A 17,619-nucleotide genomic window follows, 5' to 3' on the forward strand; every position below is an offset into this window, starting at 1 on the left:
GTGGGGGAAAAGATGGTGGGAAAAAGCTGTAGATGCCTGCAAAGTATTATCAAAAAGAGATGAAATTATACCAGACTTGCAAAGGAAAGGAGAACTATTGGATGAAGGACTTAAGAAAAATATGTACTATGGAAAACACAATAGCAGCAAATGGTATATTCATCTAAAGTGCATACTTTGGCAGTATAAGCAGTGCTAATGCTTAGGTACTGGATGTTTTTTCTCTGACCTGCTTTTTAAAGATACAACTAGAAAGCATACCTTAAGGTTTTAGTATTCCATGCTTCCTAATAGTAGTCTGTTGATGTTTATTCATATGTCCTAGAAAATAGGTGTCGTGTTATGCGTTCAGAGTTCCCAGGTAACCTGTTTTGTGTGGTTCTGTCAATTACTGTTGGTTAGTGAGTTATACAGCTCTCTAATGAGTAGATGTATGGGTCTAAATTAAACTTCTGAATTCAAGGAACAGCGATAGGTCAAACTATTAATGGTAGGTCTAACTTAAGAAGTAGGAGTGTTTGGCACTAATATAGAATTTATTTATAGTATTGTCCGATGTAAACACAGCTTTTCAAATTTAGAAGCTAATATGAAATGACTTCTGGCCAATTTTCTGTGAACTTTAATTCTACTTGTTTCTTTAATGATATGGGATAGATTTTATGTAGAGATTATTTCAGTAACTGTTGACAATATTGCATTAGAGTCACAGTGAGATAAAGTGTTTTGGTGCAGTGCGAGGATATACTTCTGAGAAATGACTTATGCTGTCTTATAAAAGTCTCTAACTAGTTTTTTGTTCCTAAAATTCTTTTTTTTTTTTTTTTTCAATTTAATGTAAAGATCCAGAAGTGTTCAAGAAATGTTATGAGAAGGAGCTATTTAGTATAGTGCACAGAAAAAAAAAGGTGTGGATAGCTAGAAGAAAATAGAAGAGAAAAATACTCATTAAAAAGCTTTAGGATTTGTTTTATAACTCTTGGCGTGTGGTCAGACTGAGATTCTAGATTTTCCCGTTTTCACAAAAAGAAATGAAGTTTTGTAGGACTTCATCTTTTCCTTTGTAGGCAGAAGCATCTCCTGTTTGCCTAGGTTAACAACATTTAGTGGCTAGAAGAAGGTTAACTGTCTCAGTGAGCCTTGGAACCAGTTGTCTGTGCTGCAAGTACTGAAGTGCTTGCCAGTCTAGATGCTAGCGAAGTGCTGGAGGAATTTGGCTTTTCCTTACCTTTCCTCAGGGATTGACTGTTCAGAACTGTGCATTTGGTTTGTCTCTTACTTTCTTCTTAAAGAGTCTAGTGTGTCCTATGCACAGCATGAACAAGATGCTGAAGGAACTGTTTCTTCATGTGAGGTAGGGAGTAATTTTTCTTTCCTTTTGCTCACCTGTGTGGAAGGGGAGGATGAGTTGTTGCAAGAAGCTGGCCTCTCTTCCTACATTTGTGGTCCCTTGTTTTCCCTTCCAAAAATGTTCTGAGAAGCCAGCAAAGAGTTATTTTCTGGAAGTTGGAATGTAGTTGAGAATCTCAGGTTATTCACTGTTGAGCTAATATTTTGGACTTGAACTACCATACCATTCTTTTTCTGTAAAAGATGTGTCTCAGTTGCTCAAGGGACACTTAAAGCCTTGTTTTCCCCTTCTGAGTGTTTTGATCCTTTCAAATCATCTGATTACCTAAAAACCTAAAAGTGCTTCACGGTTTTATATGCTGGCTCTTGGTCTGTTTCTTTCTGAATACCTTTATAGAAAGGGCATGTTATGAGGTTCCTTTTCACCAGTGTCTGCTTTGAGAGAAAGGAGACCAAATTAATGGTGGAGTCTAATCTGTTGCAAGAGGAAAAGGTCTGTTGAGATGTTTAAATGTTATGTTTAGTGGATTGTACTAGGCCAGCTGAATAATCTTTTTTTCCTCCTTGCTCAGTATTTAAAAATACCATCACATCCAAGAATTTGCTGTGTGCAAAAGCTTCTAAACTGCAAGAGGTTCTGTAAGGACTTGCTGTACTGCAGTTCTTGCATAAGAAGATTTCACATATTTTTGTAGAAAAATATCTGTAGCCCATAGCTGGCCCACAGGTAGCCCTGTTGTTCACTTGATACTTATGTCAGCAAATCTTCTGGGGAAGAGGAGACTGAGAGGAGACCTTGTTGCTCTCTTCAAATACCTGATAAGGGATTACGGTGAGAGCGGGGTTGGTCTCTTGTCACTGGTGACAGGACGAAGGGAAATGGCTTCAAGTTGCACCAGGGAGGTCTAGGTTGGATATCAGGAAAGCTTCTTTACAGAAGGGGTTGTTAAGCACTAGAATAGGCTCCCCAGGGAGGTGGTTGAGTCACCATCCCTGAATGTCTTTAAAAACCGTTTGGATGTGGTGCCTGGGGACATGACTTAGCGGAGGTTTGTTAGAGTTAGGGTAGTATGGTCAGGTCGTGCTTGGACTTGATGATCTTTAAGGTCTTTTGAAACCTGAGCAATTCTATGATTCTATGAATGATGCGTGTAGGTGTTCAGAAAAGGGTTTTCAGTGATGTGTCTCTATTGGTGGTGAATTGTATATTTTCGTCAATTACAACTTTGCGTGACACTTTCTCAGATCAGCTTTATTCAGTCTTTTTACAGGTGAGATCAACTCTTCATGTAGTGGGAGGAAGCATTAATTTATTTTTCAGATTGGAGTGTAATTGTGCCTAACTAATTCTCATACTTACGCACAACAATTAATTTGATTTTTTTTCATTATACTTTATCCACAATTTTCAGCAATTACAGTATTGTCATCTCATCTTTTTTGTGATGAAAAAATCTCCCCCTGGCTTTGTTACATTATGCTTATTTTGTTATATTATGATGATACTGGCGTAAGCCTGTAGGTTTTGTACCACGATGCACAAAAATGTCTGTTCTAGACTTGCTGATGAAGATGAGTCCCCCTTCAGCCAGCGGAAGAGTCACAGCTTTACACAGCAGTAATGGGGCCACTACAGCTGATGTGGCATCAGCTGAGCCTAGCCAGGAAAGAAAGACCTTTTGTTTTATTTCTCGTACTGTATTTGATGGATAAGATATAACTAGATTCTGTAATGAGGACAGTGTTTCGTTTTCCTCCTCATCTATCTGGAATGTTTACTCCTGACAATTCCCTAATGGCTTCTTCGGTATCAATCCTTTTGAAACATTCTGATGCTCCCAATGCTTTGTTAGTTACTGTCAGACAGGAAGAGTTTGTGTGTGTTTAAATGGGAGCTTTCAAGTCAGAAATAATTTTTTTTTTCCTGAAGTTTTCAACTTTTTCCTTTTACAAAAATAACTTTGATTTTTAAATTTAGAATATAAAAGAAAAAATGGTCCTTGTTCTTCTTCAATCGTGGTCTTTTTTTAACTTAATTTGACAGTTTCTCTTATCTCATGTACCTTATAGTGACACCACATATTCGTGTGCTTTTATAAAAGCTCTAAGGCAGTTTTCTAACTAGTCTGGGATATGTGGCAGTGCTTGGGGATGTTTCATACTGTATGTCCTCACTGTTATGCAATGATTCCTTCTTTTGTAGATGGGATATTTTATGTGTTTTTTTGTTTGTTTGTTTGTTTGGTGACTTTAAAATTTTAATTTCCTCCTCCTCTAGCTTGTTTTCTACTGATGAAGTATACTAATAAGGTTGTTTCTCAAAGGTGAGATGCTAAGCATTTTACTGACTGGGAGTAGTTCCAGGACTACCATTGGCAACATTCTGCTTTTTGTAGTTGCACTGTTTCACAAAATCAGAATCATAGAATTGTAGGGGTTGAAAGGGACCTCCAGAGATCAAGTCCAACCCCCCCTGCAAAGTAGGCCCCTACAGCAGGCTGCACAGGTAGGCCTCCAGGCAGGTCTTGAATACCTACCAGAGGAGAATCCACAACCTCCCTTGGCAGCCTGTTCCAGTGCTCCGTCACCCTTACTGTGAAGAGGTTCTTTAGCATATTGGTGTGGAACTTCCTATGCTCCAGTTTATGGCTGTTTCCCCTTGTCCTGTCCCTACAGACTGCTGAAAAGAGGTTGGCCATGTCCCTTTGACTCCCACACTTAAGATTTTTATAAACATTAATAAGATTCTCTCAGTCTTCTTTTCTCAAGACTGAACAGACCAAGGTCACACAGCCTTTCCTCACAGGAGAGATGCTCCAGGCCCTTTATCATCTTTGTGGCCCTCTGCACATTTATTACTGTTTAATTTTTTTTTCATGTTTAGAATTTTGCTTGATGTTCTTTTGAAGTTGAAGCTCAAAATTTGGTTTTGTTTTTGTGGATAAACAGCCTGGCCTGGTATTTTCAGGCTTAGCTGTGTTTGCTGCATGTCAAGTCTCATCCACTTTCTTAAGGTCTTGAAGCCTATAAGCTGCTGCAACGAGAACAGTAGGCTAAGGAGGATGGATAGTGTAGTAGGAGGATGGAAGACCCTGTGTCCTTACTTAAGGGGACTCATTTTATATAGGCAGTGGACTCTCTAGAAGTCTAATCCAGGTGTGAATGTCATTAATTTCTTTGCTAGCAGACATGTTTGATTTAAAAAAAAAATAATAAAATAAAAACCTTCCATTCTGTTAAATGGGAAAGATAGCGTACTGAATTTAAAATATCATGGATCTCTTGTTTGAAGACAGTGGCATTCCAGTAGTTCTTCTACATTTTGTTTCCTGTGAATCTCAGATGAAGGCACCCCAAACACTGCTGATACTTACCAACACTTTACAGTGTGGTAAGGGCTGTGTCATATCTGTCTAGCTAAGTTCTAACCATTTGCATCCTTACTTCTTGCCATCTTCAGGGAAACAAATTTTAATCTTGTCAAGTTGACTGTCACAGAAGAATGAGTTTGGGGTTCTTGGGACAGCCATTTTTGAGAAACACACAAAAAGCTCATTTGGAGAAGGCAATTATTTCAAATAACTTCTGCTATTTTATATACCCTTTGAGCATTCTTGGAGTCCTGTTTGCTGTTCTGCCATCTCTGTCATTTCAGAATTGAACTTGAAATGGAATTGAAAATCTACACACTCCTTTATGGTAATTAGACTACTAAGGTGCTGTGAACTCTGCTTATCACCTTGGTTTGAATGGTTCTAAAATTTTCATGGTCAGGTTTCCCTGCCTTTTGTATTTACAGCCTCGCAAGTCTGACCGTGGTTCTGCTTTCCAGAACCTGTTGAACATAGTGTGCTGAAGCAACCCTGACACATTAGCAGGCAGAAGGCATTTTCTTGTAGGTAGCCTATAGATTGTTTTCAGAGGATCTGCTTGGTTAAGAGCAGATGAGATTTATTATCTGGTGTCATGGCTTTAATTGCTGCAAAAGCTGAAATTTCAAGAAAGGTGTGGTCATGCTATTTGCTGAATTTCCATATAATCTCCTTGTTGGTCTAGCTGGAGCTTTCCATTCTTTTGTCTTTTAACTCAGTTGTAAGTTTCTTGGGAATGGGCATTTATTTATTCTTTTGTGCTTGAGTAGCAGGTAGTGCCTTATTCACTTTCTGCTGCCATCTTGATTTCACAATGTAAGAAATCTTTTCTGTAGATTGCAGGCGAAGTTTAATATTGTCTCACAGGAGAGAAATCTGATTATTCTTCCTAGGGGCCACCTTTCCAAAGAATCTTAACTTGCGCATAAAAGCTTTTCAACAGCATTAAGTCAACAAAAAAAATTAAAAAAGCAATTGTGCTAGTATGTTTCTCAGCTTAAAAATCACTAAACTGGTTTTTCCTTTATGGTGGGGTAGGGAGAAAGTTGTTTTCAGTTGTACTTTTTTTCTCCATCTAACTCTATGGAGTCTTTGATTTCAGAAGTCTGAACGGAATGAGTTCCCACCTATCTTCATGAGGTAGAGAGAGAAAATGGGAAAAGAAACTTCATTCAAGCTCAATGGAAAAACTTCTCTGAGGTGCCCATTTTGTATAGTCTCTTAAACAATACAGATGTGACTGCCTCTCTGGCACTGTAGACTGTGGCTTCCTGCCGTATTGCTGGTAGAAGTTTCTTATTGAAGCAGCATTAGTGCATTAGAGTATTTTCATGAGCCTTTTCTGTACATTTGCTAGACTTGAGGACAATGTCCTACCTTCAGGCATTTGATTTAACTTGATTTTTGAGAGCTCAGAGAGCCTAGTTAAAGAGGGGAGAAAACAGGAAATTCTCTTTGAATTTTCTAGATATTTGTTGAGAGGCAATTTCTTCTTCTCTTGGCTTAGATAGATTCTGGAGTATCTTAAGATTGCCTCCATTTGTTCCAAGCTTGGTAATGAAGCTTATTGGGTACCCATCGTCAAACCAGAACTGACTCAAAATGCCTCTCTTCTAAGGGGTTTTAGATAACTGTGATGAAAAACACTCCAGAACATAAGAAATGCAGTTCTTTCTGTGGTCTCTTGGAAACTTAGACTTCTTCCGTACATTTCCAAGTATACAGTCTTCGCTCCAGTTCAGACTGTATAGCACAATGAGAGTCAAAGCACTGTTCCTAAATGAAGAGACTGCTTCCAGTTGCATCAGTGGGTGTATTAAGAGAATGAGTACATTTGGGAAGAACATATCTACCAACCCCGGCTCAGAGCAATTACAGTGGCCTGGTTTTGTGTGTGGTGTCAGCAAGGGAGAGAACAACAACAAATGCAACCTTGCAGACTGGAGGTTTTGTAGTTAAGCTATTGGTTTAACTCCAGTGAAGATGGATTAGTGGGCTTTTGATGAAAAAGAAATAACAGTATGATGAGGACAGTAGAAAACAGTTACTGATTCTGTTCATCAGCACCTGGTTTGTAATGTGGAGTCTTACTAGACCGTAGAAGTCCTGCTGTGTCTTTGATTTACTGTTCTCTAGTTTATTACAAAGACTGGTAGCTGGAGGCACTGAAGGAGATTCTTGCTTTGCAATTTGATGAATCTAGACCTCTAGATGCATTTTCTTCTAGAGCTACTGCTAGTTAATCCTCTTTCCAGGGCACCAAAGGAGAAGTCAATAACTAAGGCGTGTTCTGTTAAAAGCTGAAGATACTGTACATGGTATTTAGTCAGAAAAAAATAGCCTTGAGTTCCCCTCAGGATAGTCTGAGTGAGTATATGAAAGTGTCTAAGCAAAATACCAAGTTGTGATCTGAGTATGTTCAAGAAAGGTCATGTGTAGTGCCAACATTAAGTATTTGTATAGGGAATTGACCTGCACAAGAAAGTGTGACAGTGGAACTAAATCTATTACTTTTTCTGAGAGTTGAAGTTCCTCTCCTAAATTAATGAAATGTTTTATAGCAGCCTTCCAGTACCTGGGGGCACCTACAGGAAAGCTGGGGAGGGACTTTTTAGAAGGGGTGTAGAGACAGGACAAGGAGAAGTGGTTTTAAACTGGAAGAGGGTTGATTTAGCCTAGATATTAAGAAGAAATTATTTACTGTGATGGTGGTGAGACAGTGGAACAGGTTGCCCAGTGAGGTTGTGGATACCTCAGAAGTATTCAAGGTCAGACTGGATGGGACTTTGAGCAGCCTGGTCTGGAGGGAGGTGTCCCTGCCTATAGCAGGGGCGTTGGAACTGGATGATCTTAAGGATCCCTTCCAACCTAAAACATTATATGATTCTCTTAGTAGAAAGTCTCTCATAAAAATATAAAATATTGAAAAAACAAACCTGTTAATCTTAACAGCAGAGTGTACACTGTAGTGTTTGTACTTGCTGACATGCCATGTGTTCACCAGTCCTGCATGTTTGGTTTTAGTTCATTGCTTTTAGTTTTCCTTTGGCGGAAGACGTCTGCAAGCCTCCTATTGCTCTGTAAAGTATTTGTGGTAAGTGGTATGATGCAGGATAGGAAATTTATCTGTGCTTTCCTAAAAATGTCTGTTGTGAATTGGAAGTTTCAGCCAATATGGATTAATTTTCGTATCCACGAAATAGGAGCAAATATCAAGTTTCTCTGCCTTGTTAATATTGTATTATGTTTTAGTGGAAGTTCTTCCATGTGTTTTACTTTCTGTTATGATGGACAGAGTTTAATCATTTGGTTCTGGAAAACAAAGCACGTGTAATATTTCTCTGTGCTCTACAGCACCTGTCAGTACTGAACAATACTTTAAAGCTCATGGTAGTGGAATCTGTTATGAGGAGCAGAGGTGCTGAGATACTTCCTAGTACCTAGCTTTCTATCAGGCCCAGCATCTCTGGGGCCTGGGGGATGAGACAAGCAGGCTGAGAGACATCTTTGGAGCTGGGATTGTGCTGATATGAAAAAGGTGGAAGAGATGGGGAAGCATCTGGATTTTGCACTTGGATGGCTGTAAGTGTAAACCAAAGAATCACAGAATCAAAGGGAGTAGAAGCTGTGAATGCTGGAGATTTTTCTTGACTAGAGGCCAGACTTGAGGATGAGGGAGAGGAGAGGAGAAGGTGGTCATTTACTGGAAGAGATTTGAGATTTGTGTATGCAAGTATGTATGGAAGCTCTGTGCCTGCCCTGAGCCGCCTTCTGTCACCAAATCAAAGAGGGTAAAAATGTTTTAGTTTAGCAGTTAAAAAATTTTAGTATTTTTTTTCAGCAGACCCTTTTAAAGAATGATGTGACAATTCTGTTTCTCCGGTAATATTTAACCATTATATTAATAAGATAATTTGACAAATAAATACTTCTAAAAGTAATATTTTGCTTACTTTGGATAGATACATCAAGTACAGGTGTTTTTTATAAAGGAATTTGTTAATGTTGCAATTTTGAACTACTTTGATGGGAATGAGTGAGAGCTGTGTTTTGTGTTGTTTTTTCCCTCCTTGTATATTCTGTGAAAGCCATGCGTGGGAAGTAAGTTCGGCTGAGTGTGTATTTGAGTTGCTTGACAAGACTGTTCCCTGCATATTTATACTAACAGGCAATCATTGTCAAGACATCTTTTATCTACTGGCTACAGTAACCTTACCTGTGAAGTGTTAGAACAATTTGTGTGTATATAATGGTAATCTAACAAAAGTGTGTGACAATGAGTATACAGTTTGCTTTGTTAGCAATGCAGAGAAAATGTGCTATGATTATAGTGTGCTCTGTTAAATTCATCCTTTGGAAATTTACCAGATCTAGTGACAACCATAACAACTTTCATTGGCCTTTCAACCATGTTTCTCACTACTTAAGTAGTTCTGTCAAATGCACTCTGTCTATGTTCCGAAATTGGATTTGTAACTTTAAACTTAATCTCTGTATTTGCGTGCACTTATTTCTACAGGTGGGAAGTCCTCTGGTCTGAGGCACCTACAAAAGTGAATGGTCCCCAGGCTCGGCAATTCACACCTAGTATCAAACAAATCAACTTTCCCACAAACTTAATTCGACTGGAAGTGAACAGTTCTCTTCTAGACTATTACACTGAATTAGATGCGGTAGTACTACATGGTGTGAAAGAGAGACCTGTGCTCTCACTTAAGGCTTCAATGATTGATATGAATGATATTGATGAAGATGAGGATGAAGAGAAGTATGGCTGTGGAATGGACACTCTTAATAAGCAGTTCAACATTGTTGCCCTCAGAGAATGGCCGAGTAATGGATACTTTGATAAGCTGCCTTATGAGGTAAGAAAATCACGTTTATACTTAATACAGTTGTCTTAATAATTGAGTGTGAAGGTGCTGCATGGGGTAGTGATCAAGACTACTGTTTTTCCCAGTTCTTTGCATTCTTTTGGGAGTCTCCTGCAACTACTGTATAGCTATGCCTGAGTTGCAGTGGTCTGTCTGCTTCAGTGGGTGGATATTAACAAGTCTGTTTGCCAGTATATGCATAACTATTGCACTTCTGTTTCTCAGGAGTCTCTTTGCTCATGCACAGTTTCTTATGCCTGTTATTCTAGCCTTACATCTCTGGCCTTTGAACTTGTGTCTGTACAACTGAAAGATCCTAAGTAGTTTTAGTCCTTGACAGAGAAGGCACAGAAGAGAGAAAAAGAATGAATGTGACTTGGAAGTAGGAGTAGTTTGTAATTGGTTAAAAGTTTCCCTGGTCTCTCTATAGAAAGCCCAAAACTGGGTTCTTGCAGCTGCCATAAAATGATCATATTATTATGAGATAAGGTTCTTCTGTGCAGGTGTTTTGAATCATGATGCAAGTTACAAAAAAAAAAAGAAAAAGAAAAAGAAAAAAGCTATAGCTGAACTTCTGCACGCTCTTATTTTGATGCGTTTGCTACTTTTTAGTCTATCATTGACGCAGAAAATAGTTGTGAAATACTCTTTTCAGATCCCCTACCAGCGGAGCAGTTGCAAGTAGGCTCAGAGTCTGTGCAGGTAAACATCTGTCCTGTAGTTTCCTATATGGTATTGCTGAATATTGCGTGCTGACCTGGAAATCTCTACTGGAGTGTAGCTGTTCATGGGAAGCTGATAGACCAGTCAGAGTAAGGAAGGAGAGTCCAAATAATCACCTTTGCCTCTTCTGAAGTAAACTGGATTAGCACGTAGTGGAGAGGAGCTTCTACTTGCTTCTCAGAACTCTGGACTTGGCAGTCAGAATTGTTCCAACTGACAGTTCTTGTTTACTGCAGTAATGCATCACATGCTCAGAGAGAGTGCTTTTGGCTTGAGTCAGGTAGGAGGATGGTGAGAAATGCTGCAGGGCACATTCAGAAATATGTGATCTAATCAAATAGTTTTGTGTTTTTTGTCATGTCTTTTTTTTTTTTTCTTAATCTGCGGGACTTTGCTCTGCACAGAGGAAGGAGAGAAAGAAAATACATCCGCAGGAGAGAGAATCCTTATCTTCTCTTTTAAATGTCTGTTTCCATTTATGAGTTGTTGCAGGTGCTGCAGTGGAACAACGAATGAGGGTGCTAACTTCATCCTGAGTTAGCAGCAGTATTGTCTTTTTAATTCCCCAGGGTCCATATAGTGGTCAGTGTATTTCACTGTTGGTTCTTGTGTATCTGTACTGAAGTAAGGTGGTTTAGTGCTTATGCAGGGGTGTGGTGGAGTCCAGCAGATGTAAATGTCTCTGATTTTATTTTATTTTTTTATTTTAGTGTCTACAATTAATTATAGAGAAAACGTGATTTAAATCTGGGAAGTCTTGTTTGAAAAGGGTTGATAAGTTGATTTGTAGTGTAGTTGCCAATCAGAGAGGCAACTATTAATTAATCTCATTTTTGTTCTGCGTAATTATACAAATCATCAAGATTCTAATGTGTATAATTATATGTGATCTTGTTATTCCTATGATCTTCTGTCTCTATGTATCCTATTGTGCTTTTCTGCTTTCTTTTTTGTGTACTGGCTTCTTTTTTTATCCATTTTTTAACATGTTTGCTTTCATGAATGCATTTATATGGTCTATCAGTACCAAGCACAGGTTTTTTTTCACTTCAACTTTGATTTAAAGAACCTGAAAATATGGGTAGAATACTTACCAGAAAACTACAAAGGAGTATTCCTGGACTGGGTTTGTGACAGCAGCAATACCAGTCTCTGCTTTCACTGTCCAGCTGGAAGGCTTGGTTACAGAAACAACAAAAATGTTGTGCTTTGTAGTATGGCAACGTTTTATCCCATCTGAAATGGGAACAGTATCTATATGCTGTTTTTGAGAATGACAAGTGTCAGATTTTTCTGGAAGTGTGCAGAGAAAGTACTGGTGAAGTAAAGAAAGCACCAACTCCTTCCAGTTTTGACTTTGATATGTTACATGAAAAGGATGTATCTTTTTATAGGTTCCTGCAACACATTATGGATGTGTAGCTGTCCTTAGTCTTCATACTTGCCTGTTTCTTACTTCAGCTGTTTCAGGCTTTTCATACTACCCTACATAATACACAAAATGTTCAGCCTGGATGGTCTTCTATGCTGATCTTAAAATAGACGACGGTTCTTTTGCTTTCCATGTCTTTCTGAAACTTCTGCAGAGCATGCTTTCCTAGATTATGTTACTTTCACAATGGCTTACTGCACTGTGAGCTCTAAAAACATTGTTGTGGTCTAATTTGCGCCAAATAAGAGAATGCTCACATCCTGGGGCAGAGTTCCTTAGAAGCAAAGAACTCGAAGAGAGAATTTGCCTTCCCTGCTCATGCGCTGCTAACTCATCCTTAATATCTGTAGAGTACTTGTTCTCAAAATTACCTTAACATTGAGAGAGGATTTTGTAGGAGCATCTTCATGTCCTTGCCTTTCTCGTTTGATTAGCTTGTGCTGCTTGTAAAGTGGAAGGAATAAGGCCTTTGTCATATTCAGGCTTGCAGAGTGCTTGAGACCTGAAGGCCTGAATGAGTTGAGAGCCTTCAATAAAGGGGAGAAGTGCCTGCCACGGTGTGTCGTGTGTGCAGTGTGAGATTCATTAAGGTGTGCCAGGTACTGAGAACTTAACTCCCGTTCTCCTTAGCAAAGGAGGAGAAACACTGCATGCTGCAGTCCAAAGTATCTTTTTGTTTTGAAAATATATATAAAAATAAAGGAATCAGATCTTTGTCATCCCTTGAAGCTGCTGTTATTATTATTATTATTATTTTTCTGAAGCTGCTTACAAGATTTGTGAGCGTATTTTGTCTGTTGGGAAAGTGAATTTTACCACAAAGTGTGGATTTGACACCTGCATTTCGCTGGAAAAGGGCCTTAAACGTAAGCTGTGCATTAAATGCAAGCCCTTAAATGTAAGACCCTTAACTGATGCTTAAAAGAACTGAAATAATAAGCAGGAGCATTTCTCAGTCATATGCTTTTTTTCCTCCCTCACGGTAAACTTCTTGCATTGTTCCAAAACGAATGCTTCAAGAGTAAATATTTGTAGACTTTCAGATAACTGGTAAAATTTTGTGCCTCTCTTTGGATTGAGAATCTCACAAGGGTCTTAAAGGCTGTTTTAAGCTTTTTATTCAACATATGGCACGAGATCCCTTCAGGTAATAGGGCTAATATACTGCCAGTTGCCATAGCAGACTAGGCTCTGAGTGATGGTACTTGGAGATCTCTACAGCGTTAGTCTTTCTGGAGCCTTGATAATTTGTGCTGTCTGCCAGTAAGATGCTTTCTGTTCTTCAATCAAGATGGGGGTTAAAACCTTCAGCCTTTCATTGCCGAGGGGATCAGTGCTTGTACTCCTGTGTTATAAAATGCTTTGGTGGAGTTGACTTTACACGAGTAGAATAAGGAAAAGGGGAGGTTTAAATGGTAGCATGCAAGCTATAGGATCATGGAACGAGGAGCTGTGTTTTCTTAAACTGTGCTGAGGAATGCCAGTAGTCACAGGATGTCATCATCTTCCTTTCATCCTTCTTTTCTTTTTGTGCACAGATCCTTTATCTGAGCATTTCTTGATGTCAACTCTAGTTCTTTAGAGTAAGTTGTGGCAGCTCTAGCTGCAGAACAAAAAATTTTGTACAGGCCGCTGTGTTTTCATATTGGAAGGGCTCAAATAGAAGAATTGAAGGAGGAAATTCATAGTGCAGAAATGTTAGGGTTGACAAGGTAAGGTGAACGTTTAAGATGCTACAGTCAGGGACTGTGGTGATAGTAAAAACAAGAACAGCAGGCAGAGCAGGTATGACTCAGGATCTTTCTGGTGTGCAGACAGCACAGTGAATTCATATGTTGCCATTTGCTGGGTTGTTGAGAGTTACTATCTGGAAACCTCCACTTTTTGAACGTTTTCTCAAGCATTTATTCATCTCATCATATCTCTGAAACTGGACATATGCAGTGTGTTTTGCCTAGAAGTGGGACAGAAAGTACTTTTGTTTTCATTTTTGATCCTTCAAAGGCAAGCAGCATTGTTTTAGCTATATTTTGTTTTTATTTTTCCAATTATCTGTTTTTTTACCAAACAGTTTATAAGAGTGTGAAACAGTAATTTTCAGAAATCCACAGTTAAAGCATTTGATTGCAGGAAACAATGTTATAAATAGATTTTCAAAGTAAACACTCAGTTCTGTGGAGTGCGTGGAATTACTGTAAGCACAACATAGCACAGTAGAGCACATTTTGTCACACACAATGGTATCAAATAGTATTCTGTGCTGGGATACACATACATAGATAGCGGATTGCTGACAGATGCCAGCAGTGGTTAGTGGATATTTGCATGTAGATTTGGAGCCTGCTATCCTTGTTTAATCAAAAGCAAGAAAAAGATTATCACTACAACAATATAAAGTATTGCATTAAATATTTTTTTCATCCCAGATATTTCATCTTGGGTGGGGAAGGATTGCAGATGCTATGAAATACTCTTTAAAGTCATCGGTGAGTGTAAAGGATATTGGTGAGGTATCTGTGGTTTCATCCACTGTTACTTTCACTGCTCAGAAATCAGAAAGAAATTTTTTTTCCCCCAATGAACAGAATTAGTGTTTCTTTGTATCAGACATTAATTGTACCAAATTAATTGCAGGCATAAATTTAGCTAACTGCAGCTATAATGGCTGAGCTCTTTGCTATAGAAAACTTAATAAATAAGCATTGGAAAAGTCTGAGGGAGAAGACAAAATAGGTATTTAGTTGGACTACAGAATACAAAGGATTGCAAGGGTTGCAAGACAGCTTGAAATTGCTTTCAGAATATTGAAAAATTGTTTAAAGTTAATAGATGATCTTAAAAAACAGTGTATGTATTTAGATACCTACTGCTGAAAGGACAAAATGGTGTTTAGCAACTTTTAAGCTGAACAGTGAGTCCGAGCATAGCAAAATAACCCCCAGATGTTAGCTTGGCATTGCATCTATGTTAGCTCTTAGTCAGCTTGCTGTGCGTTGTATCAAACTGCCAGCAACCGAAGTGTCAGTCTGGGAAGTGACTTTTGTTGAGTGTTGTTCATTAATTGCAATGTGTATGTGCAATTCTTTGTTACGTTGTAATGTCTGCCTGATCCTCGGCTTCCAGCTGAAGTTAAAAGCCAGAGGTGTTTTTAGGACAGGGAAGAAGGAAGGCTTGAAATGAAGGTTGAGAGAAACCTCAGTGTATGCAAACACTTCTCTGGCATTGGATTTAATGTTAAGTTGCTGAAGAGTCCACAGATATGCGGAGTGTTTGATGTCCAAATAGTAAATCTGGGGCTGAGTAGGAAGTAATAGGGCTTTCTTCAGTTTAAGCTGTTGTTGTTTTAATTTACACTGTCTCACTGATTCATTGTAGAGAGTTAGTTTTCCTCCTCTGCTTGGAAGCGATTTACTCACTTAATTACATAAGCAGAGTGCAGGTGCTGATAGCTGTGAAAGAGCCACAGTAAACTAAACGTAATTTTTAGATTGAATTTTTCAAGTGCGCTTTCTCTCAGATTTCTGAGCCAAGGGAGAAGTTTTTTTATTGAAGGGTTTTGTTATTCCCTGAAGTGATTACTTATGTGTATTTCTGTTAATCTTTCTTTAGAAAGAAAACCGGAGCGTGATAGGAGATGGGATATTTCTTCATCTGAGTGTGAAATAAGTCTTTTTTAAAAGTATATAGTGGTGCTAGTGAGAAGGGCTGGTGATTATTCTGAAGCTGAGATGATTCAATTTGATAAAGGTAAAAAGGGGTGGTGCTTTTCAGTTTTGACTCTGGCGTACAACCAGATAGAGATTACTTCATAAAAGACAAGCTGAATCTATTTGAATTTTTATCTGGTTGCATAGTCCAGCACTGGTGGGAGAGTGGGAGAGGATACCAGGTAGAAGACAAAATACTGACTGACTTATTTCTTTTAGAGAAGGGAGCAGAGGAATAACTCTGAAATCAGTTCAGGTTGTGGGGAAACTGGGGCATGATATGATTATCATGTATTCTGCAACTGTGCTACCATCTTAGAACTAAATCCAGAGAAGAAAGAGGATCCCAGCACAGTGTTATGATCAATGAAAGTACAGACATTGTGAAGGAAAATATGTAAACATAGTGTTTACATATATATCACTGTTTAAATTAGCATGGGTAAAGAAACTTCTGATTTGAACGCTTCCTGTCACTTTCATTTGCTGATCTGCTTTTCCCTTTCTTGTTTAATATGTTGTCAAATCAAGAAGGAAGTGCAATCCTACTTAATAGTTAATCAGTGTTTTATTTGAGTAGCTACTTTTAAGAATTTACTTCTCTTTGAAGTTAGAACATCTTTTCTTATTCCTTTGCAGATTTTCCTTAGCATGTCAAGTGCTGTATGACCATCTGTGCCTTTTTCCCCCCTGTTTTTAATATAGCTCATCCAGTTGATTTTGAGTCACCTTACAGTACCAGACCTGTGTAGACTAGCACAAACCTGTAAGCTGCTGTATCAACATTGCTGTGATCCTCTGCAGTACATTCATCTCAGTTTACAACCTTACTGGGCAAGAATTAATGACACATCTCTGGAGCACCTACAGTCTCGCTGCACTCTCATCCAGTGGCTGAATTTATCTTGGACTGGAAACAGGGGAGCCATCTCTGTTTCTGGATTTAGCAGGTCAGTGCTAAATGTTTAGCAGTATTTTGACAAGCTCTGTTTGCAGAGCTGCTGCACAGTACTTTGTCACTAAATAACTGAAACCTTGCTCAAAGACGGGAAGTGTCTTTGATTTACCAAAAAGAGTGTGATTGTTATGATGTGGGAGGGGACGCTAAAACAGTAAGAGGTGCTAGATAGGGAAGTAGAAGTCTTTTCAGTGTGTAGTCTGCAAGCTCCAAACTGCCTGTGATTGAGTGGTGTCTTCCAGTGGGAGTAGTGTTTTGCTTTCTTCTGGGATTCTGAAAGAGTCCATGAGAACTACGCAATAGGAAATCCATCCTATGAAGAAAACATTTGCAGTTGTTCTGTGTACTAATGAGTCATCAGTAGGACTGTATTAGAATGGCTGCAGCAGTAAACTGATTACAATGCGTGGTTACAAGGTATGGGCCTATGTAATCACTGGAGTGCAATGTAAATGCAAATATTTTCATAAAAATGATTTAAAACATTAGTCCTTTTGGAAAGCAGGGGGTTTGCATGTGCATCTTCACACTGAGCTGAAAATATGACTACGCTATAGGTTATTAAAGCAGCAAATATGCAGGGACTCTTCTCTGTATAGCATCGGTGTTCTCTGCTTCCTTAACGTATCATTTTTTTGCTTCTTCGCTCATTTGCATTAGTTAATGCAACACATTTCATTTAAACAAAAATTGCTGCTTCAACTAAAAGATAATCAGCAATGGTGGGTGAACTTGACTGATAAGAAACAGAAATGTTTAATATACTTAAAAATGTCTTGGCTTTCATTTGTTTTCTGAGTTAAAAGGTTAAAAGGTATTGAGATGTTTCCTTTCATTTGGTGTCTGAGTGCTTTCCTTGAGGCATTGGAGTACAATAATTTGGAGAAATACTTTATCAAGATGAGAACGTCACTTCCTTTTTACTGACCTTAAGGTATAATCCAAGAGCCCTATGCTACGCTCTGTTATTCTTGCTGGGAGAAAAAGGAGGTGGGCAGCACTGAGTTGAATTGGAATCCTAAACTTGGATTTCATGTTAGATAGATTATGCTGAAAATAAATCTACAATTCAACTCTGAAATAACGTCATGTTTGCTTTCTGATGTTTAGCTTATTAAGTCAGTCATTTTGAAAACATAAAGATGTGCATCTTCATGTGACTTTTTTCATTTTTTGTGTTCCTTTTAAATTGGCAGTGCCATTA

General features: G+C 38.5%; 1 protein-coding gene across 6 annotated transcripts in view; it reads left to right on the forward strand.

Moving 5' to 3' along the window:
• The window catches only part of FBXL4 (F-box and leucine rich repeat protein 4), a 57,296-nt gene that overhangs the window by 8,196 nt on the left and 31,481 nt on the right, over positions 1-17,619 (forward strand). For all 6 annotated transcript variants that reach the window (XR_006938995.1, XM_025149048.3, XM_004940360.5 and 3 more), the window contains exons 4-5: positions 9,241-9,586; positions 16,163-16,407. Coding sequence is in view for 5 of the 6 variants with exons in the window: in XM_025149048.3 (XP_025004816.1) it covers positions 9,241-9,586; positions 16,163-16,407 (591 nt within the window). In the remaining variant the exon portion in view is untranslated. The remainder of the gene's footprint in view (positions 1-9,240; positions 9,587-16,162; positions 16,408-17,619) is intronic.

Source organism: Gallus gallus, chromosome 3 (genome assembly GCF_016699485.2).
Source record: "Gallus gallus isolate bGalGal1 chromosome 3, bGalGal1.mat.broiler.GRCg7b, whole genome shotgun sequence".
NCBI classification, from domain to species: Eukaryota; Metazoa; Chordata; class Aves; order Galliformes; family Phasianidae; genus Gallus; species Gallus gallus.